Source organism: Melopsittacus undulatus, chromosome 8, assembly GCF_012275295.1.
Source record: "Melopsittacus undulatus isolate bMelUnd1 chromosome 8, bMelUnd1.mat.Z, whole genome shotgun sequence".
Lineage (NCBI taxonomy): Eukaryota > Metazoa > Chordata > Aves > Psittaciformes > Psittaculidae > Melopsittacus > Melopsittacus undulatus.
The window spans coordinates 27,524,552-27,548,965 of record NC_047534.1 but is presented as its reverse complement, the minus strand read 5'-3'; the positions used below and the strand labels follow the sequence as shown (position 1 = coordinate 27,548,965).

Below are 24,414 nucleotides of genomic sequence, written 5' to 3'. Positions count from 1 at the left end.
TTTCCTTAGCATGGGCTCTGTGCAGACAAAATGTAATACCAACCAACCCTATGCTGAATCAGGTTCAACCCCTTCAGATTTAGCCTGAGGATGATGCATGAAGTCCTCCAGCTCTGACCCATCTCCCTCTGTACATCCCACTCCTCATGGAAAAGCTTCTTCATGAAGAAATACAGGGCTGCTACAAGATCTCTGTGGTTACAGCCCTGATGAGCTACTCTCCTATTCTGGGTCTGAAGGCGAAGAAAGATGTAGGAGGCTTTATACAGGGAGACATCCCTGGAAGACTCCTCCAGCCTGGCCAAATCATTTGCTTGAAAACTAACTGGTCTCCTGGCACAGCAGACATAAGCCAGCCTGGACAGAATTGAAGGTCAGAAGTACAGAACTGAACTTCAGGAAAAGATATTACAGTATCAGTGGAAGCAGAGATAGATCTGTGTTTGCTGCCAGTGGTTACCCACTGCCTTGAGCTGGTGGGACTTTCTCTCTTTCCTGATTCTGCTGAGGCCTGCCCTAAAATCTTGTCTGGTTTGTCTGTGACCATCTCACAGTCTCTGACTTCAGACTGTCTCTGAAGGAAGTGGGGTTCTTTCACCCACAAGATCAGGATTGAACTGTAATAAATTGCAATTAACACCCTCTCAAAACCAAAAGAAACCCCCACCACAACCATAAAACCAACATGCCTAACATCTCCACCAGCAACCTTCACATGCAGCATCAGCTGAGCCAGTCACAAAACACTCCCCAAAAAATATGGTAAAGGCAACAGCATACTAAAATGCAGTGTGTTCTTCAGCTCTATGATCTGAGGGTACAAGGATGAGCCCAGGGATAATCTCTGCTTGTATAACACCAGAATAAACACTGAGTTTGGTAACAGATCATGAACTCCACTGCTCTGGCTGAGTGTTTGTAACATGAACAATTACTTTAATCACCATTTTAATCATAAGTAACCAATGCTTGGGAGAAATAGGTTCCTCATTACACACACTCATAGCTGTTACCCCCCACAGTATGGGGAAGACTGGACTGTTGTCACTATACTGCTGCAGAGCCCAGTCCAACCTAAATTCACTGCAGCTTTCAGCTTAACCCTTGCAACATTAATGCTGTGTAGGTTTGAAGGGATACATTTACCCACAGACTTCTCAATCTTCTCTCATTCCCAAGGGTATTTCTCCAGGCTAACTCCAGAATTATTAAACATAGGTATTTTTACTTCTGCAAGAAAACTGCATTACCAGGAAGGATTGTTGATGTGCAGAACCAAGTGAGATATTTCACAATTGTATTGATCATTTTGATTTGAAAAATGATATTGTTTACTTAATAAAATATTCAAGCTCTGATGTTTCTATTTTAAAAGTAAATCCTTGATAAGTTATGAGAGTTCACAGTTAAAGTGCAGTCTAATGTTTTGAATTTTCCTATAAATATCTTCCTGTTAATGAAACTAACTCAGCGTAATAATATCCTGCCATCCATCCAGGAATAAACAAACAGGGATAACAATAGCAATGTGCACTTACCTATATCCTTTGCTCTGACTGCTACTGGTCTCCTCAGCTCAGTAACAAACTTTTTTGCATCTAGACGGATTTCAATTATGTTGTTCAACAAAGCAAACAAAGGTGCCAACGGGAAGGATGCAACAAACAAAGTCACAAACCCAAACTGAATAACTAGAAAGAAAAAGAAACCATTTCATCAGCTGTGTTCAGTATTTATCAAATTGCATCATCCCATCAGTGCCATCCTATTAAATTCTAACAAGATGACACGTGCTGTGAAACTAAATCCCATTTTTGGCATCAGGCAGGGGTTCCCTGACTGCTGTTCCATGTGGGGACCAAAGGGCCAGTTGCCACTCTTACAAAAGGCAAGATAAAGTAATCAGAATCATAGAGTCATGAATCAAAGAACCAACCAGGAAAAGACCTTTAAGATCAAGTCCAACCATTCCCCAGCACTGCCAAGGCCACCACTAAACCATTGCACTAAGGGTTTCATCTGCACAGTTTGTGAACACTTCCAGCAACAGTGACTCCACCACTGCCCTAAGCAGCCTGTTCTAATGCCTGAACACCCTCTAGAAGAAATTGTTCCTAATATTCAGTGTAAACCTCCCCTGGCTCAGCTTGAGGCCATTTCCTCTTGTCCTGTCACTTGTTACCTGGGAGCAGAGAGCAGCCACCTCCTGGCTCCATCCTCCTTTCAGGCAGTTGTAGAGAGCAGTAAGATCCATCCCCCCCCTGAGCCTTCTCTTCTCCAGACTGAGCCCCCACCAGCTGCTTCAGCCATTCCTCATCACACCTGTGCTCCAGGCTTTTCAGCAGCTCCATTGCCCTTCTCTGGACCTGCTCCAGCACCTCAATATCATGGATAAAGAAACTCCCAAACTAAATTTGCCATCAGTGAGACTGGCACAGGAGTGATCTGAAGGAGTGGGAATATGGCAGCAACTGTGTGAGCTCTATATAAATGTGCCATGCTCCACCCAGCAGGTTTTTAGCATTCATTATTCCCACTGGAAGCTACATCTGAAATACAGAAACTTACATGCTTCAAAAAGGAAGTGACTGATTCTCTGCCTTTATTGGGAATAATTTGTTTCCTACAACTTGGGGTCATACTTGCTTTTGTCTTTTGAGGACATGACAATGATACCATACCCTGGTACTGTCAGTGCTCCACCTTTCTCTTCCTCTGTTACTTCCGAATGCTGATCTCAGTAACTGCATCTTTTCATATTTTTAGGAACTGACAGCATGACCTTGTAGCTTGTACCATTAAATTTCAGTCTGTTTCCCCTACTCTGAACATCAAGGTCATCAGCTATTCTAATTTGCCTCTGCATTTGCTGGGAACGCAAATTTTTGGTGTTATTTTACTTCATTACCCTTCACTACTATTTTGCCTAGTCATTCCTGAAAATAGTAAATAAAGTTGCTCTTTTAAGAAAGATCCTTCAGGAATGCTGGATACTGTAGCAAACAGCGTTATAGAATAATAGAATCACAGAATCAAGTAGATTGGAAATGATCTTTAAAATCATAAAGTCCACAGCCAAGACCGCCACTAAACCATATCACTAAAGGCATTACTTTGAACAGTTCTCAGCCTTTCCAAGATTAAAAGTAGGAAAAGAAATAGAGTTGTATAACAACGCAGAGCTGGCATCCAGTGCTTAAATTTCGTATCACTCACTCAACATAACATGCTATTTTAAAAATCTCAATTGTTAGGTACAACCTCGCTTACAGGCACTTATCTCTCTAAGAAGGTTTAGTCCAGATTTCATTAAAAAGAAAAAATCCAGTGTGAGAATATGCAGTGGAAATTATCAAATCTGAATTAAGTAACTTATTTCCAATGCAGGGTGCAACTGATTATCTCAAAAAAAAAAATTATCGTCAAAAGTGACGATCTCAAGTTTATGCCATTTAATCATTTGCATTTGAAACTTGACAGTGGTATGAGAGAAAGTACCTAAACACGGAAAGTTCAGGTTAGATCTTAGCCAGAAGTTCTTCCCTGTGAGGGTGCTGAGGCATTGGCACAGGTTGCCCAGAGAAGCTGTGGCTGCCCTATCTCTGGCAGTGTTCAAGGCCAGGTTGGACAGGGCTTGGAGCAATCTAGTCTAGTGGAAGGTGTCCCTGCCCATGGCAGGGGGCTGGAACTGGATGAGATTTGGGGTCCCTTCCAACCCAAACCAGTCCATGATTCTCTGACAATATGCTGCCAAATTCATCCATGAAGCAGCCAGTGGTTGGCTGAAACATGCTACAGTCCAAGACTATATACTTTAATAATTAAGTTATGTTTCATAAGTACTGTCCACTTTATCTACAGTTCAAAAACCTCAGCTCTCCATCCCAGTTTGTCAGAATAATTGTGGTTTAAAATGCCTTCTTCTCATCCCACTCACTCATTTCCATATACTCAGGGGTAAGTCCAGCAAAAGGCTCTAGATTATAGTCCACTTCATAGCGCTGTTTTTTTTTCATGGGCTCTTCATGGTCTAAAGAATGCCGACGCTTTAACTTCATGTAGCGTATAAATTTCTTCATTTTTCTGGGGGAAAAGGGAAGGATTCCATTAGCATGCCCTTGGGGGCACAGTGCCCATTTTGCAGCTATTTTACATTAATAGGCATAATGAGCTTCATACTTATTTTCATAAAAACTATGCAAGAGCAGAGTACAAGTCAAGGGGCTATGGATACACCATCTATTTCACATGTCCTAAAAAACATGTGTTTAATAAAACCCCAACAAGAAACAAGCAAAAATTGCTACTTACGGGATACCAATCTCAAATAAATTGTTCTGGATCAGCTGCTTGCCCAACATGATAATACTGAGCTGGATACACAACTCCATTAGGCAACCTCCTGGAGCACACTAGGGTGAACAGAGGAAACAACAGTCAGAACATCTGCTGCATCCCTGTGGCAGAAGCAGATGGTGCTCACACCCAACAAGATCACAGAAAGAAAGCGAAATTACCTCTTCCATCCGGAATGAGTGGAAAATGTAGACGTAGTCTCCTGGACGTCCAACAAATCTAGGGTACAATGGTTAGAATTATAAACTTGTTATGGATTTTATACTTTTTATATGTGATTCCTAAAGTCACTGATGTCAAACTCTATGCCTTTGAGTGGGACCACCTAGTGTTTAGTCCTGAAAAAGTGAATGACATTATCTTTGGTTTTGTTTTAAAGAGCAAGTCCTGTTTACTGAGTAAACGACTCGGTAAAACTGCAAGTGTTTTACTACACTACAATTAAACTACAATATTCCAGGCAGAATCCTCTAAGGTAATTCTCATTACTGTTGCATTAGCTGGAACGTGCCACATGAATACTTTATTTTAGCCTTATGTTTTCCTGCCAGTTGTAAGAAGAGAGATGATACTTGCTATGATATTAAGTTAGGAGTGGTAAATAGAAAACAATTAATAGTCTGATGGGGGATTGTACCTGAATGCTATTAGTACAGGAAAAATATGGACCTGTTGAAGAGGGTCCAGAGATGGACCAAAAAATGATCAGAGGGTTGGAGCACCTCTGCTATGAAGAAAGGCTGAGAGAGACTGGCTTGAAGAAGACTCCAGGGACAACTTATTGTAGTCTTTCAGTTCTTAAAAGGGGCCTATAAGAAAGATGGAGAGAGACTTTTTAGCAGGACTGTTGCGACAGGATGAGAGGTGGTGGTTTTAAACTAAAAGAGAGGAGATTCAGCCTGGATGTGAGGAATACATTTTTTACAGTAAGGGTGGTAAAACACACAGATTGCCCAATGCGGTGATGGATGCACCATCCCTGGAGACACTCAAAGCCAGGCTGGATGTGGTTCTGGGCAACCTGATCTAGTTGAAGATGTCTCTGCTTATTGCAGGGGTGTTGGACTAGATGAGCTTTAAAGGTCCCTTCCAACCCAAAATATTGTATGAATTGTTTCTGTGATTATCTTAACAAATGGCTTTAACAAATTTGAAATTGCAGAGTACCAAGTCTGTGCATTATCCCATAAGGCTGAAGAGGTTTGGGGTCAATACTGAGGCATGCTTAAGCCGGATTTACTTCACTGTCCGATTATGGTCTTAGCTCAGCAGCAGCTGTCTCAGAAGCAATGAGTTGAAACTAGGAACAGCATTTAGCATAACTCACCGGCCTTTGAAGAAAGCGACATAGAAGATGGGTGTGTAGGCATTGACGAACTTCAGGAGGAAAGCTTTAAAAATCAGCCGCTCTTCAAAATTCTTGTCAGTTTTTGGTACCTCTGGAACCAAGGTGAAATGCATAAGAAACATTAAGGAATTAATCCTACCTGGAACATTTCAAGATCATATAAAGGTGGGCTTTGGAAAACATGAGCCGTCTTTCAAAAAAGGGGTATAGAATCATAAACCAGTTTGAGTTGGAATGAGCCCTAAAGCTCATCCAGTTCCAACACCCTGCCACAGGCAATGACACCTTCCACTAGACCAGGATACTCCAAGTCCTGTCCAACCTGGCCTTGAACACTGCCAGGGATGGGGCAGCCACAGCTTCTCTGGGCAATCTGTGCCAGTGCCTCACCACCCTCACAGGGAAGAACTGATTCCTTATACCTAACCTGAACTTCCCCTATTTAAGTTTAAACCCATCGCCCCTTGTCCTATCACTACAGTCCCTGATGAAAAGTCCCTCTTCAGCATCCTTGTAGACCCCCTTCAGATATCAGAAGGCTGCTCTGAGGTCTGCACACAGCTTCTCTTCTCCATGTCATTCTCATGTTGAGGACACCAGAACTGCACACAGTGCTGCAAATGGGATCTCACGAGAGCAGAGTAAAGGGGCAGGATCACCTCCTTTTATCTTCTGGTCACAGTAAAGAATTTGTAGCAATATATACATGTACACACATAAATGCAATATGGCCACACTGAGTGGTCAATTATGGAATCATAGAACGGTTTGGGTTAGAAAGGATGTTAAGATCATCTAGTTCCAACCCCCTGCCTGCTAAGGATATCACCATTCAGATGCATTACAACAGGAATTCAAATTTCATTCCACATCTGGCTGACTTCCATGACAATCATTTGCAGATGGACAAGAACTTACCTGAAAAAATTTCTGGCCCTTTTGTCACTGATGCTTGTTGGAAATTATTCAGATATTTTTTTCCTATTCTGTGGGTTTTTTGCACCATACAATTTTGCCTTTCACAACATGTTTTATGTCAATTAAAAAATGGCAGAAAATTTAAAGAACAATTGTGTAATGGAGAAGAGGGAAGCTCAATATTAGACATAGGAATTTCTGCTGTCACCTGTAACTGGATTAGCATTACCACTGCTGAAAAAAAACCTTGACAAATAAAGTCAAATTCATGTGCCTTTTGCTATTTGTAAGTAGCTGGTTAGAACTTTAGCAGCACACTTGAATTTCCTGGGTTTGCTCACCACTTTGAGGTGCATCATTTGTCATTTGGGTCCTCTCGCTCCAGCAAACACCAGTTGAGGATTTAAACCTACCTATCTGAGTGAGCCACTTCGCGATGCAGCCATATACTTCATCCAGGATGATGATGACAACCAAGTTGATAATGACAGCAGTGGCAGTGACGGTGACCCGAACACTTGAGCGGCCCGAGGGAGTTGAACTGATTGCCAACGCTGCTGCAGTCGAGATCCTATATATGATGACTCCAAACACGATAGCAAATGTCAGCCCTACCTACAAGTAAGAACAGCATAGCCTCTTATGAAAGATTTAACTATAAATACTTTGTTTGGGACTTAGCGGTGATCTTAAAAATGGGGTCTCTGGGCCAAGTCCCCCAGTTCTGCATGAAGGCTCCCAATCACTTTGATGAACTGTGGGAAAATATACTCTTTTGCTAGAAATCTGATCATCACATGGAAAAAAATGATATAAATATGACATAATCATATGCAAAGGGCTCTATTTCCCCCCCCCCCCCCCAAAAAAAAGCCCTAAATGTAAACTACTTTGAATCATAGAATCACAGAGATGATTGCGTTGGAAGAGACCTTAAAGCTCATCCAGTTCCAACCCCCTGCCATGGGCAGGGACACCTTCCCCTAGACCAGGGACCAGGTTGCTTCAAGCCCTGTCAAACCTGACCTTGAACACTGCCAGGGATGCAGCATTCACAACTTCCTTGGGTGTCCTATACTTGCTGTTATTAAAAGTATTAGTCGCTTCCTTTCAGCCCTAACAGCAACAGCATAGATCCATTGGATTTGCTCAATTATAAAATCAAGCCAGCACTGAGGCAGAGAGGAGTATTTCAGCTTAAGTCTGCACATAAGCCTTCAAATACCCTACTCAGGCTCGCTATGCTGTCATAATCCTAAACTGAAATTCAATCCGATAAATAACACACTTCTTGGCAATGTAAAGGTGTACAAAATCTTACTTAACTTTTCTTTGCTTAAACAGATGAATAATTTAAAATGTGATTCTTATAAAGTCCAAATTTTTCAACCAGGGTTATCAGATTTACTGCAGTTCCATTCTCTGAAAACACAATTGCAAAAAACTAACCCCAAAACAGAATCCCAATACCCAAAAAGTTACATTAACTGAGTTGGTCTGGAATAGTATACATTTAGAAAGGGCTTAAGCTTTTCGATGCATCAGCCAATGTGTTCTATGTCTTTAATTATTATTTCTTCAAATTTTGTTTTAAATGCTGATGCTTTATCAGCAAATGGAGGAAGGCTCTTCTCATCATTCTTGCATCTTTTTCTTCAGTGCTGTCTTTGCAATCCTGCTGTTTGTTATATGGTATAACCACAAATTTGACTGATTCATTAAAGATCCTTGCAATCAGGATTGCAATTGGCGATATCAATTTTTGCTTCTGTGACCCCATTTTTCATAGAAACCCAGATTGGTTTGGGTTGTAAGAGACCTTAAAGCTCACCCAAGTGAGCTTTATTGACCCAAGTGAGCTTTATTTGAGGTTCCAAACCTCTGCCACAGGCAGGGACACCCTCCACTAGACCAGTCTGATCCAAGCCCTATCCAACCAAGCCTTGAACACTGCCAGGGATGGGGCAGCCGCAGCTTCTCTGGGCAACCTGTGCCAGTGCTTCAGCACCCTCACAGGGAAGAGCTTCTGACTAAGATCTCATCTCAATCTCCCCTCTGTCAGGATAAACCCATTCCCCCTTCTCCTGTCCCTACAGGCCCTTGTCAAAAGCCCCTCTTCAGCTTTCTTGTAGACTCCTTTTAGCTACTGGAAAACTGCTATAAATGTCTCCCTGGAGACATTTTCCCCCTACCCTATTTAGGTATTCTTATTTCTTTACTGGAAAGAGATGGAAAAGTATAAATTCAAAGTCCTGAAAAGATTTTTAGATTATAAAACAATAAAACAGTTGATTTTTCTTTCTCTTGAGGAAAAGCCATTGAGAACCACATTAGTCTCAAAGTGTGCCACAGTTTCCATTTTTTCTGTTCTATACAATGAGTCAGTAACAAAAATTACCGATTTTACTGGGTGATGCTTACCATGAAGATAATGCCAACAAAATTGGTTAAATAGGCTGGAAAACGATCCTTCCATGTCAGTTTTTCTTTATCTGTCTAAAATGGGGGGGAAAAGGGTAAATTTAATAAAGACAAAATATGATTTTGCACACATGACAAAAAAGAGGGGGAAGAACAGGCTGGCAAACACACAATCAATTAGAAATGCAGACACAGTGTTTACAGTTACAATTCCATGCAGGCAAATTGTTTACCCTGTATCTAGGTTTAAATTGGCCAAAAGCCTGCCCTGGGAGTATAAATAAACCAGATTTTTCTGTATACTTTTTGAGGGAAACATGCAAATAGGCTGTCAGAAACCATGAAGTAAGGTTTCTCTTACTGTTAAATATTTTCTTTTCCCTTCTCTTGAAAAATCCTCCTTCTTCCTCTCTCACTCCCCAGTTAATATTTGCAGCTTTGCAGTTGCACAACTGGTTCTGCTGAAATATGGTATCATAGAATCCCAGACTGGTTTGGGTTGGAAGGGATCTTCAAGCTCATCCAGTTCCAACCGCCTGCCACAGGCAGGGACACCTTCCACTAGACCAGGTTACTCCAACCTGTGTCCAACCCGGCCTTGAGCTCTGCCAGGGATGGGGCAGCCACAGTTTCTCTGGGCAAAGACTAACTGCTACTGAATAACTCCAAGATGAAGACACAGCTGGCAGGGAAGACTTTGTTTTGGTGTGAGGTAATTTCTTCAAGAAGAGTGATTTTTAACTACCTGACTATTCACATGGGATTCAATGGACTATGCCAATAGCATTAAGATGCACATGTATAATAACTCTTTATAGGATACCCTAAATCTGGTCAACCAGCCACTGCCTGATTTGGCTATGAAAGTGTCATTTACAACAGTACTGGTCATCTAGAGTCTTTCATAAACTTTGATGCTAGGAATTGCTTCTAAACACCAGAAAATAAGCAGTGAAAGGAACATCAGGAAGCTGATGCACACATTACAATAAACATCAAAATATTACTCCAATCCTACTTTTATTACATGCACATTGTCTCAGGAAAGTGCAAGCAAATTCTTCCAACACATGGCCCATGCTCCACCGCAAAATGTAATGTCAGTCCGGGATGTAAATCTAAGATTAGCCATGCAGTGCCATTCCCAGTGCATAGAAACAGTGTCCCAAAGAGTGCTGAAGAAACGAGGAGAGGGAAGGGAAGAAACCAAGAACTGAATGTGAATATTAAACAAGGTTTAACAGCCAAAACCAAATTGATTTGTGTCTTCCATAATTACTCATAATTTGAGTTTCTTCATAAGTTTGAATAAAAAGAACCAATTTCACCCCAGCCATGACTGTCTTAACTCTTTGTCTCCATTTGTTTGCTGTCTCTTCTGGAAAATATCGGTGCTTCTGATGGCAGTCAAAAGAAACAAAAACAGGGTTGGGCAATATAGCATTACAAAGCACTGCTAAACTGATCTCCATAGTCTCTACTGACTCAGCATACACAGCAGTTTAGCCACAAGTGAATGCTCTATTAGTTTGTTTAAGGCTTTTTGTTTCAGCTTTCAGTCAATAAAACACCACCAAAAGACAAACTCATGCCCCAACCCCTAGGGTAGATCAAGCGATCCTGCAAAGAATATTCCCTTTTTAATTTAGGATTGTGCCTTTCTTTTACCCGGATGATGTAAAAAGAATATCCAAAGAGTTTTTCTTTTTTTTTTTGTTCTTTAATTGGACTTCTCTTGAAAAATATAAGAAGTTTCTTGTTTAGCTTTAGATATTTCTGTTTAAGATTTACACGTTGTCTTACAGCCATTGAATTTGAACACTCCAGATCCCAATGCAAGATAATTACCAAGTCTTTCAGAAAAGAACTCCCTTTCTCACGTTTCCCAAATTAGTAACATTCACATTGAACACAGCCCAAAAAGCTATAAATAGTCTAGTTAAAGGGAAAAAAAAAAGGAGCAAATCCTCTTTTAATTGCTCAGCTTTCATACTCCGCTATGTGGAGGCCACCATTTTGTCTCATTATCCTACAGCCATCCACATCTAAGTTCTGAATTCTTAATATACCGAAAAGTACAGTGAGTCGCAGGTTTTTAATGGACATATCTGTATTTAAATATGGCTTAGCCAACAGATTAAGAGGGCAGCAACCCAAATTTCTTCCCTTCTGCAAGAGATTTTAAAGCAGTGGTGCAAGTAAGGCATCCTATAGATCAAGGGGAACATTCCACCATCAGCTTTGTAGAATTTCTTAAGAGAAGCACAACTGTACTCAAGTACCATGACAAAGAACCATGCACATTTAGTTTAACGCCAGTCCAATCTATATATTCTGTCTTTTAAAGCATGTTTCATTTGGTTACTGAAGTTGTATTTTCATAAGTTTTTCATAAAAATCCCAGTTTAGGGCATGATTCCATGCTGCTATGCCACTGCCAACAGATACAAAAGAGTAATTTCTGCCAGCAGGTTTTCTTTATTCCTGGAGCTTTTACTTCTCCTCTTCAAAACATGGTCATACAAATGACTGAATTCATGCAGTGAAGGGAGAATAACCTCTGGTAAGGTGGAAACCAGGATGTGGGGAGAAAAGGAGCTTTTCCACAGGGGTCAGCTGCTGACAGACAGTAGAAGGGAAGAAATTACAGCGTCAGTGAAAGCTGCTTATAGGGAATATGCTATCTGTTGGTGAGATGCAAGCGCCTCTGAGGTGACCAGCAGCACCTTTGCCACAGTAAAGAACAAGTTAAAAGCATAAAGTGAGCGCTACCTTATTCAGTGGGGTAAAATGGAAGTAACGTTTTGTAAAAGGAAGAAAGTTATTATTAACAAAGCTGGAATTTGGCAAGGAAATTGGTGTTAATACTCTTCATAAATGCTCTACTAATGTTTTTATTTACAACCAGAGTCTAGTAAGACAGGGAACTTTCCCTCCAAGGCTATAGCTACTGAGACCAGCACAGAATGAGATGTCTTGTTACAGGTTTCCCAAACTTGATTCATTAGCTCCTTTTGGAGCACCCCTTCAGTCAGGCTCAGCTAGTTTCCCTAAGCCACAGTCTTGTATCTTTAATAAGTACTGAAGCCGTTCTAGATTTGCCAAGACTAATCAGGATTTGTCCGCTAGTGTACATCAAGTATCCCATGTATGCTGGGAGCAAAGACATCTGGAACTTAAACACAATGTGCAGTGACTTTGGTTGCTACCTATTTCTTAGTCTTGGGTCAGTGCCTGCTATAAAGGAACTCCTTTTTCAGTCTTTTCTAAGTGAAACAGATGAATGTTTTTACCATACCTCTTTATGTTTGTGTTCTTTTCTCAGTGATTTTTCTAAAACTTTAGCTTCATATTCGGCTCTTGGATGATCCTGTGAAATAAGTCATATTTAATAAAAAGCAAAACTTATTTACTTTTTATAGCAGATACATATGAACTGTTTGGCAAGTCATTTTCTTGGTGATTTACAAGTTTTCTAACTAAATTCCAATTTGCTCAGTATGCCATTCACAGGCCTAGAGCAGCAACTGCAGAATGATCTGGACTCACTATCACACACCTAGTTACAATGCTATGGAGACAGAATACCTGACAGTATAGAGCACAACCTGCAGATATCATGGTTCATACCGACTAACATTATGATTGGATTTTAATTCTGTTTTTGATATAAATTAGAGTTTGCATGTCATTGACTGTAATTTCAGTGAGGGGAACAGTTATCTGCTGTAAGTATATAAATACTGGGCTTTGGGATCTCAGAAAATTGTCCATTTGTGGTCTTCCCCTAATCCTGTCTGGGACAGCATCCACAGATTACCCAGGGCATCAAAGTAGAAGATGTAGGAAGCACTCAGAAGTAAGAGTCAGCCAAAAGATTCGGAAAGATTTACAGATTCAGAATTCAGGCTAATTTTGCATTTACAAAAGACTCAGAATTCACAAGTATGCACTGGATGGGAAACAGAATGGAGTTGAAAAAAGTCTGAATGAGTGGAGAAGGGGAGGGTATAAAGGCAAAGAAATCAGTGGAAGGTCTAAAGAAAATCTGATGCTCGAAAAAAAGAAGAGGTGAGGATCAAAAGGTGGCATTCATCAGTGGACATGTAATAAAAAAGGCAAGAGCAATTAAAAACAAAATGTTTTCCAAACCTTGACTGCCTCCTTCAGGAAACCAGAAAAAAACATGAAAAACAAGGGAAAAAAAAACAAAACAAAACAAAAAAAAAGAAACAAAAATTTGATTACAGAATGTTGCAGATCATATTGGACTTATATTTTAAAAATCACATGAAACAAGCATAGGTACAGTGGATGGCTAGACACTACCGAAAAATACCAGTTTACTCCTATTCTATACCATTTAATAATATTATTGTAAGTATTGTATAGGATCCCAGACTGGTTTGTGTTGGAAAAGACCTTAAAGCCCATCCAGTTCCAACCCCTGCCATAGATCACCTTCCACTAGATCAGATTGCTTCAAGCCCCGTCCAGCCTGGCCTTCAACACTGCCAGGGATGGGGCAGCCACAGCTTCTCTGGGCACCCTGTGCCAGTGCCTCAGCACCCTCACAGGGAAGAACTTCTCCCTAAAATCTCATCTCAGTCTCCCCTCTGTCAGGTTAAAGCTATTCCCCCTTGTCCTGTCCCTACAGGACCTTGTAAAAGTATGAACTAGGTGTCCCTAAAAACACCAGAATATGAAACACTGTGGGATTTTGCCTATCCTTTGAAATCCTGATTCTTCAACATATTACTAGCTAAAGTATCACCCAAATCAGCATAGGAGGGGCTTAAATGAACTGCCAAATCAATGACTTTATTATCTAGCATTGACTACAAGAAATAAAGAATAAAATGTAGTGTATTAACAGCTGCTGGTTTTGTGGTGTAGCGCTCTGAACTCGGACATTAAGGGAACAGACATCAGAAAGATACAGTTAATCCTTTCTACTTTCATGTATGCTAAGAACAAGTTACCAAAAATAAGAGAGCAGTATAGTATCCAGGAAATAAATCCCTATAGGCTCTCCCAGGAAAATAGGTATGATCTAGCTAAGCATGCCTAAATATATTATGAAGGAGATAAACATATTAAGAGGAAATAATTCAAGAAGAAAAATTCTGGGGGTGAGAACAAGAACTGTGCCAGGCTTTTCAAGCTGCATAGTGTTAAACCCAGGGCTCATGAGGTTTCTAGTTTCACGTGAGCAATATTTGTTGTGTATCTATTTAGAACATCTAGAGATATGACAAGGGTGGTCATACTTCTTTTAATAATAACAACAGTAAGAAAAGAGCCAGCAGCCAGCCAACAACATATGACAGGAAAATGGAAGAGCTTCTGTCACCTCTGAGGTGCAGTAAGTCCAGGGCAAGGCTATCCTATAGTCCAGGGAAGTGTCTTCTTCTTTGTAAAGTGATAAAGACGAAAAGGTGGGATACAGCTTCTCAGCTGGCTAAGGATTTTCCCTCCTTTTCTTCTAAAACTTCATTGATTTTTAAGACCTTTTTTTCCTCACAGATTCAGCCTTATCCCCTTCATTCTATTCAGTAGCTGTAGTATAAACCTGGCTAGGAATATTATTATTTTTGTTTTAGCCAACACAAAAAATCCACCACCTCTGCACTGTGTTCCTCCCATTGCCCCAAGCCCACATGTCTGGAAATATATTCTTAGGTATTTTCCAACTCAGGGCTTGATCCTGCATCATTAACAGGAATTTTTCAGTGTTTTTTTTTTTTTTTACAGTGCTGTAAATTTATCAACTTCAGAATGTTCATTTCTGATTTACAGCAGTGTGAGCTGAATGAGGTCCTTAACTGTTAGCACCCTGACATCATCACAGCAGTAAGGTCTGAGCTGTATATTCCATGCCTACACTGCTAGGCGTGACCCAACTATACACTTCAGGATTTGATTTTTGTGGCTATATAATTATATTTCTATGGCTACAAGATGTACTAGTCATACCCTTGCTACAAAAACCTCAAATAGTTCATGTACGGAGAATTTCCTTTCTTCTAAATGACTCAACTGCCCCAAGAGCTGTTCCCCGTGAGGCAATGTCTATCAGCTCAGGGCAAGGAGCTATGGGTAACGTCAGAGTAGAAGTCAAAGAGTCAGAACTGAAGGGACAAACCTCCTCCTCTTCAAACCCAGTCAGGTCCCACCTGTAGTTGAGACGCATCTGTTTTCTCTTCCAGTGTTCCATAAAGGTGGCAGCTGAAATAACAGTTCAACAATTAGTTTGACATTTTTACCACTGGGATTTGTTTTAGGAGGTATGCCAGCCATGCTCCACATTGCCTCAGGTCTGAGGAGGTGCAATATTGTGTCATATCCCACAGGTTATCTTAATTTTTATTACTGTTTTATTCACCATTAATATCTTCTACCTAGGAAATACTGACGTGCTAGGAGCCAAACTTTGTATCTAGGTAAGCTAAAAGAAAGGGCATTTGTTACATCCACAGCTTTACGTAGAAAGATGCCTGCAACTTTTCAGAGGTCTAAGAAACCAAAACTTACTGAAATATTTGTTGGTGTGACTAATGATATTGTTGGTCTTCATCTGCATATAACTCCATCTGTAAGTCCAAACAAACCTGTGTTTTATCTATATGAAATATGAATTATATAACTAGCCTTGTACTGGTGTTACAGTTATTCCCTCAAAGACATCAAGATAAAGCATTTTGATATTGTTATAATTACATCCACCTAGTGGTCTTCATAGCATGGTTATCTCTAATCATTGCACCCAAACCCAAATACTCATGGCAGTGTGAAAGCTGCATGTGGGCAGGCTATTAAGGAGGAAGGCTTTAAGGGTTTTTATCATTAAAACATTGTAATTTTCTTTTTGATGGAGAAGACTTAGAGACAAGAAACCTCATTCAAGCAATTCTTGAGTCCAAGTGAATTACTGAGGTCTGTATCAGCCTATCTGCCTCTGAGACTAAGAAAATGCTCAGAGGACACATTTAGATGCTGGGAATACACCACTGCTGTATAATAAGTAAGTGATTATGGAAGAGACAAGTCTACCGAGAAATGGTGTTCCCAGAGGAGTTTCCTGCAGTGAGTATTAACAGATGTGCTCAGAAACATTCATATCCAGAAAAAACAGAGGCAGGGAGAGGGTAAGAAAGTTGAATAGAGAGGAAAGGACACCCTCAGGACTGGAACAAGGGAAGGGTCATGACATTCATTTGCTTTCCAAGCAAAACTCTCTGTGCAAAACATACAACTGAATCTTTTTTACAAATGATTGGCTTCCTATAAACTGGGATGGCCATAGCAGTGTCTTAAGAGGGTCTGTGTCATCGTCCTGGAATTGCCTCCCCTCTCCACACCACTGGCAGTTCTCGCACAGGGGTCTGCAACTTCAACAGACAGCAGAAAGAGGGAAAATGAAAATGTCATTTCTTAGTGCTACTCAAAATCCTTCTGTAGCACTGACTTATACCAATGCAAAGGGAAAAGGCTGCATCTGAAACCCAGCCAGTCCATTCCAAAAGCTCCCAGTGAACATGTCAGGTAGTGATGCCACTTTGCCAAGTCCACCTGCATCATCACATTTCATCTGGGCCCATAAGCATAAGTGGAACTTAAAAATTCCCCATGGCTGCTGTCCAGATGATCTTATCCGGATTCTCTGATATTTTTAATGCCCTTTAATACCAAACAGCACTGGGCCACAGTCCATGTTTAAAGCTGAACTTCTGACCAGGGCTCAGTTCACTGCCACAGCTGTTTTAATGATCACGTGAGTGAAGTTTCCAGGGTGTTACAATACCACCATGATACAAAGAAAGCCTGGCCAAATGTTTGCTCACAATCATACCCCTGAACGTGGGCTCATTTTCTTGCTATGCTAAGGAGGAAACCCAAGTAACCTCCTCTTCCTCACCTCTTCAACTGCACATGAAACTAATAAAACTTCTCTTTGTGGGCAGAGGTGCTCACAAACAGCACCAGAGACTCCATGTGTGCCTATGTTTAGAGACAGATAGTTTTGACTGAGAATACTTCCTTAGAACATAAAGTGCTCATTTCATTTTTATTTTAAACCATTTAGACAAATCATTTAGACAGGAAATTTCCACTAACCCAATTCAAAAACTATGTGGACAAAGTCCTGAATTCAAAATGACATCTTTGAAACAATATTTGAGTTTATATGGTATTGTACCACAATAAAATTTTATGTTGATCCTGAAAAACTTGAGGGATTTCACATCCCACTCCTAAGCTCTCTCAAATATTAAGCCTGCTTCTGTACAGAGCACAGGGCCTTACTTTGCCCAAGAATGTAAAAATAAGAATGGCTGGACCCCTACTTGTTTGCTAAGGAAAGGGAAGGAAACAGCATTACTTTCTGAACAACAGTATTATATGCGAAGAGTCATGCAGAATTCACTTTAATGGTAAATAAGGGAGACCAAACTGATACTTGACTCTCTATGTGGGAGAATCAGACTATTTAAAGTCTCTGACACTGCATCCTGCTTTGGGGTGTATCGCATTTCTCCCTGTATGCTACATGGCAAGATGATGATCTGTAAAATCTCTTCTCTCTTCTGTGAAGCTAGCTGTGTTTAACTTCCCAGCACCACTTCCCAGCTTTCCCTCCAAACCTGCCATGTTCCAACTCCCCCCTGTTCCCAAAATCCCTCTGCAGGACTCTCCTTGTTCTTTTCGTTATGGTACTTGATAATGCCGTTAGTACTGCATCATTACGTCATTATCTCAAATGGAGGCCTTGATCAAAATTATGTTGAATGGTACTAAAATCAGTTCAGATGAATGGTAATGTAAGAATGGTTCCCTACATACTAGAACAAATAAAAACTCAAGCTATAGTTTTCAGATTAAATATAAGCCAAAACCAGTTATTTGCTAACTCTGTATAGGAAGGGCAATCATCATCTTGTGCTGCTCTCCCTGTTTCCGGGAATATGTGGCCAAACTGCAAAACTAGTGGAAATAACACATATTTTCCTGTTCTCTGAAGCCTCTATAGGGCTCCCAGTTACAAACACAAGTTTTGGACCCCATCAGTTTCCATTTATCTTAACAGGCTCTCTTGGTCCCCAGCAAAGATGACTGGAGGCTCCTCTCCTCCAGCACCCATGCTGAAGGAACCATGTGCCCCATGGGGATCTCCTTGGGGGAGGAGAAAAGCCCTCAATAACCATTACTGAAGACAAATATTTCATGAGAGGGTTAACATTTTTAACCAAGTTTGACAGACATGCCAAAAAAGGTTAAAATGATGTGCTCAAAGTGCAAGGGCAGACAGCATCCCGAAAAATACCTCTAATGCCACCATTCTTGCTTCATAGTCTACATGCATGATATCTGCCTGCTTAATTGCATCTCAACAGACTCAGGAATCAATGTTGTTTTTTCCTGAGACACCAAAGGCCATTACACTTCCCTGTGGAGCCCTCCACTCAGCCCCAGAGTACATTAATACATTTCTTCTGTAATGGTCTAAAGTGGAAGCTGGCTCTGCAAATAGGTTTGGGTTATTTATTTATATATCTATGTTTTGGCAAGCTGTGCAATCCTGTTAATGAAATTTTGATGTACCACACAGCAGTTTTATGACAAATGCTTAACAGTTTCATTTGACATTCATCTCCAGCAACTTTGTGAATTTTAGCTTTCAGTCCAGAATACAAATCTGGGGGTGACAGTTTCATGGGGAAAAAAAAAAGGAAAGAAAAAAAAAGGAAAGACAAAAAAAAGATAAGTTATTCATATAATTAACTGCCTGAGTACAAAGAAACTGCTTTATCTCTTCTGTTTCTTCCTGTTGTACTTGAAAAAATTAAAAACTTAACATGAAGACATGTATGGTCTTACCCCAGAGAGCCATGAAGACTGAGAAGAAGACAGTTGCAGGGTTATCAAACAGATGACTTGCACGAGCAGTCGCACAAGCAGAGCTCATCTTCCAGTAACTGCATGTTCTGTCACACAAGGGACACATGGTGATGTTGTTTCTCTGGTCACACATTTCCATACTGCAAAGAAGCAACAAGATAGAGAAAAAGCATGGCCATTTTGGCTCCATCTTCCATGTTCCACTGATCTTTCCTCCTTTGCACAGCATCTGCTTCTGGCTTGTAGGCCCAGCAGATCCTACCCTTTCAGTGCTTCCCAGCTCTTGCTCCAGCGAGTGGCTCTGCCCACAACCTACCCCATTGTAGGGGCTGAAATCCCCCAAGGCTGCTGTCATACTCCATCCCCAGCCCTACTTGTTTTCCGGGGAAGAGGGGAGATGCATTATGAGATGCATAAGGCTCTATGCTCTTGTCATGGTTTAAACCAAGTCCCCCAACTCCCGGAGGGTTAGGAAGGAGAATCCAAAGAATGTAGCCCCCATGGGTTGAGATAAGAACGGTTTAATAGCTAAGGTATAACATAAATCACTACTGCCATTACTACTACAAATAATAATGATACAGCAAACAACAAGTGAAGAGAATACAACACCCCACCAGCCACCGACCCATAACTCACTCCACCCTGCCCGGCCGAGCACCGACCGATACCTCCTCCATTTCCCCCCAGAGCTCCAGCCCTTCTGGGTCTCTCCCGGTTACATCCTGGGTATGACGTGCTATGGTATGGAATACCTCATTGGCTAGCCTGGGTCAGGTGTCCTGTCTCTCCTTCCTCCCGGCCTCCCCTCCTCCCCGGCAGAACACGTGCTCAGAAAAGGCCTTGAACAAAAACACCCTCAAAACATGCTCGCTATCAAACAACTGTTCCCAGCCCAGAAGTCAGAACACAGAAATGCACCAGCTACAAGAAGGAGAGAAAATGACTGCTACTGCTCAACCCATGACAGCTCTTTACTATAGGATCTTACAGTAAAAAAATAACCCAGCAAAACTTGAAATTAAAAATCATTCTAGTTTTGAAATACTAACTACAGCAGGAGATAAGGGATAAGGGAACTGCTGAGGATCAAGAGTCTGGAATTCAACCAACTTCTCTTCTATGCACTCCATCTGTGAAACAGCAACAGCAACCCTCCCTTTGACTTTCTTCAGCTGCTGGGAGCACTACAAAGCAATCTTAGTGAACAAAAAAACCCATCTATTTTTTTATATCCATTATCTGCTTTGTTACTCAGGGCTTATGGTTGCAGTACAAACTGTGTAATTTTCATCTTCAGCTGATGATACAAGCAGGGCAAATAATGCTAAATCATAGGGCTTTAAGAACATTATAATACAAAACTTACTAAAAGGAAAAATAGTACAATGTCAAGATTTTGTTAATCTGATCACAGCAGCTTTTTTAAGGCATGTATATTCTTGATTCATCTTTATGTAACACAATGCCTTCTGCAGCATTTTATGATGGCAAGCACTAAACCCTATCATTAGCAGTATTTTGTGGTTTGTTTTAACATAATGATCTGAGTTAGGGAAAAAAACCCAACAACCACCTGAGCAACTGGCCAAGAATTATTTTTAGCACATCAATGCAAATTGCACAAGTCAATTTAACAATAAATGCTAATGATTTAAAACCATGCTGTAGTTCTGCTGCCTGCTCTCAGCCCTTAGGAGCTCTCCATAGCTTACTGCCAGCAGGAAGCAGTGGGACTGCAAACTCACCACGGGCAGGGACACTTTCCACTAGACCAGGTTGCTCCAAGCCCCATCCAAGCTGGCCTTGAACACTTCAGTAACAAAACATTTCTAGAGAAAGGTACCTTTGAGTTTCTAGTGGCCTCTGATAATAGAACTTGTTTATTTCTTTAGTTTACCTAGGTATATTCTCATCCACTGTTGCACAGCCATATAGGAAAACGATAATCCCAACAATTGAAGCTGGAATAAGCATCTGTGTATAAACTCCCAGCCAGGCAAAATATAGTCCAATCTTCTCTCCAAAGTACTTTCTGAAACACATTTTTAAAAGAGAATTAAGAGAGATAAATGTTTTCTATTTCTTAAAATACAACATGGCTAAAATTACAGATTGCAGCTGGATTAAGCATGGGCAAAGTAAGAGCCAGTGACCTGTGGGAATTTTTGTCTTCTCAGAGGACTTTCTTTCTCATGATGCTTGGAGTTAATCCAGCTATAGAGGCACCATGAAAGTAAATCAGACAGACTAGGAATTTTTTTCCCCTGTGTTTCTGCTGTGTAAATTGGTATCTTTGGATCTTCTGTGATCAAATCCTCCTAAAAAAGCACCACATTTCCTTCTGAGAGTCTCAGCTCTCACCACGAGCAAACAAAATTCATTAAAAATATATCCCCTGCAAGCTTTCACACTAGGTGAGATACATCAGCATGCCTCTAAACTCACAGAAAACTCCTTTTCTCCCAATGAATGTCCCATTCTCTGGAATCCCCCAGGGTGGCACTGAAGGCAGCATCCCTGTGGGGACACTCACACAAGCATCACCATGCACAGGTTCAGTGTTCCCCATGGAAACATGACGGGAAGGGCTGAACTCTCACCTCACCAGGTCGATTGGCTGGTACTTGTAAAAGACACCGTAGCTTGCCCACTCCTCACACAGGAGCTGTGAAACAGAAAGGCAAAAGAGAAAGCTAAAGCACTTGGACATGAACATTTTCTCTTTTGAGCCCAGCAAACTGCAGAGCCCAGGCTGTGGATCCGGTCTTACTGCTTTGTGGTTTCAACCTATCATTTGCCAATACACGCAGAGTGCATTAAGTATTAAAAACAAATTTGATGGTTCGGCATTCTGTAATGCAGTGATGAATTCTAGTACATTAAAAGGCTCTTCAGCAACTGGATTGATGGATAATTATAGTAGGGACAGGGAGAGCAGTCCTGATTTTATGATCTGTAGAAGGTATCTAGCAGAATGGATGTGAAAGATGGACATGCTTTGACTTAGAAGACAAAAAAAAAACCCTAGAATGAGCTGTTTTGTTTTCACTATACAAGCTATTATATTCATCATCCATCAAGAGGTGCTGTGCAGAGGCGCCTCAAAGGCTGCATTTAGGAGGTTTTCCGCTTTAAAACTAACAGAACACAATGATTTCCACTTATCCTTTTGGTTATGATAGAAGCCAAGGAAAACAATGATCTCCATTCGTGATTTATAAAATTGAGTCCCTCACAAAAATAGGTTCCTCTGAGACCTTCAACTTAACTTTTACTTCATAAAATACATAAATAGTGCTTCTCAGATCTGATTTTTTCAGATCTTGTTCAGCTAACAGAGTGAACAAGAAGTAAGCATGCATACAAAAATACTGGAGAAGACAAACTGTGCTCACTAGCCATGCAGCCATCACCTCCTCTGTGGAACGGGGGAAAATAAGCTTGACATCTGCTTGTGAAGTCAGGTCTCCTTTCACTGCTTTTCTCCCTGCTTCAATGCAGTGACATGAACTTGGTAGCAGGATGTTCTGGACTAACTACTGATATTTCAGAGAGATGCTTTGATGGTCACTTCTGGTCTCATTAATTCATCTAGCTACTTTTCTCAAGTGTAAGAGCATAAACTGATTAGTGCTGAAGTATTTATTTTCATCACGTACTGGGTTAAAAAAGCAAAAGAAAAAAAAAAGGCAGAAAAATACAGAGCTTGGTTATACAAGTATCCAGCAGTGTGTGAGGGCTGCACAACCAGCCCAGATGTGGAAGAAACTACACAGGGAACCAAGACCTAAACCAGTTCATAGAATCCAACACTGCTTTGTGTTGGAAGGGACCTTAAAGCTCATCCCGTTCCAAACCCCTGCCATGGGCAGGGACACCTTCCACTAGACCAGGTTGCTCCAAGCTCCGTCCAACCTGTCCTTGAACACTGCCAGGGATGGGGCAGCCACAGCTTCTCTGGGCAACCTGTACCAGAGCCTCAGCACCTTCATAGTGAAGAGTATATTAAGATTAATCTTGTTCATAGAAGAATAGACCAAATAGGATATTTTTCCTTCAGTTGGTAGGCTATTTTATCAGGAGAAGCTTGACAGATGTCAGCCTCCTCCATCTCTCCAGTGAAATGCCCTGCTGCTGCCTGGGTCCAATCCTGCCTCTTGCCTTTTATCACAGAGAAGTCATGCGGCCAACAGCATTTCTAGAGCAGTTCTGCAAAAAGTCCTGCCAACGCACTAACACGAACTTTCCAAGCTGAACTGCTGTGCTTCTTGTGCAAATGGATTAAATCATTCATAGTACAACTTCCTTACTTTTACAGAAATACCACATCAAAATCCAACTGGAGTGTGGATTTTGCCCTCTGCAATCCCAGATCATTAACCTGTATTAGTTTCCTCACAATAGTAAGAGCAGAGACTGGAACTAAAGGCAGGCCTTTATTAAACAACATCCTTGCAAATTTTGTTTTTATTCTGCTTTAAGTTTCTTTCAACCATATTTTCCAACAGTTTAAGGCCAGCTGCCTATGTCTGGGAAACAGTTAATAATTTGGGACACCTCAACATCCTTGTGCACTAGCTAATACCCTCTTATTATTTATTATTACTTCATTTTTACAAGCTAAGTTTGTACTGGCTGTTAGATTATTTTTCTGGTCAGGCATATCAGGAAAATGCTAAACTAAGGAGATTTTGCATCAGTGCCATGTTTTAATTTTGTACAACATTCAAACTAAATTTGTGCCTAAAGTATAAATGAATTCTCTCATTTATCCTGATATTTATCAGCCTGATATTCAAAGCACAGCTTCAAAGACATGATAAAAGGAGATCAGTGCACAAGCCCTAAATATTTACTTCCTTTCTATGCCTCAAATCTTGAATTTTGTTGTTCAAAAAGGCACAAGCCTGACCTAGCACTGGATTAGATTAAAGAAAGCTTCAAGAAACCGTAAGAGATGTGCCAAAACACACCAAAAGATTATTTGAGGCAACTGAAGTCAAAAGCCAAGGTGAACATTTCCAAACACAGAGTGAACTTGTGAAATGAGTGAATTTGTGAAGTTTGAAAAGTTAGTAATAGAGATGATAACCCAGATACTCTGAGAAAACATGGACTTTCATCCTATTTTTGGTTGAGCAATGTGTTGCTTAATAATGAAATGACAGGTATGTGGTATTTTTACCACAAATCAATAGAGGTGGGGAGTGAAAATAAAAGTCGCTGTCCTTTGATGAGCCATTTGCACATTAAGACCCAGAAGACCTTCAATTTGGGATACCTATTTTTATATGACCAACCTGAAGGGCTTTAGATCAGCTTTTCCTACAACCTGAATGTTCACAGCATTTCTCCAGAGATGTGACCATGAAACAAAACGTAAAGTTTCAAATCTAAAAACCTGACATAAATGGCACCCAAATTTATTGTCTCCTTCGGGGAGAACTGGTTATAATACCTCTACTTTA

General features: G+C 40.7%; 1 protein-coding gene across 2 annotated transcripts in view; it reads right to left on the bottom strand.

The window, feature by feature from the left end:
• Positions 1 to 24,414, bottom strand: part of ANO1 (anoctamin 1) — a 53,231-nt gene that overhangs the window by 9,942 nt on the left and 18,875 nt on the right. For both annotated transcript variants that reach the window (XM_031050347.1, XM_031050348.1), the window contains 13 exons: positions 21,547 to 21,611; positions 20,844 to 20,978; positions 18,923 to 19,083; positions 15,189 to 15,271; positions 13,196 to 13,207; positions 12,342 to 12,413; positions 9,044 to 9,118; positions 7,036 to 7,237; positions 5,684 to 5,795; positions 4,518 to 4,575; positions 4,312 to 4,412; positions 3,938 to 4,083; positions 1,539 to 1,691 (listed from right to left, as the gene is read on the bottom strand). In XM_031050347.1, the coding sequence (XP_030906207.1) occupies positions 1,539 to 1,691; positions 3,938 to 4,083; positions 4,312 to 4,412; positions 4,518 to 4,575; positions 5,684 to 5,795; positions 7,036 to 7,237; positions 9,044 to 9,118; positions 12,342 to 12,413; positions 13,196 to 13,207; positions 15,189 to 15,271; positions 18,923 to 19,083; positions 20,844 to 20,978; positions 21,547 to 21,611 (1,375 nt within the window). The remainder of the gene's footprint in view (positions 1 to 1,538; positions 1,692 to 3,937; positions 4,084 to 4,311; positions 4,413 to 4,517; positions 4,576 to 5,683; positions 5,796 to 7,035; positions 7,238 to 9,043; positions 9,119 to 12,341; positions 12,414 to 13,195; positions 13,208 to 15,188; positions 15,272 to 18,922; positions 19,084 to 20,843; positions 20,979 to 21,546; positions 21,612 to 24,414) is intronic.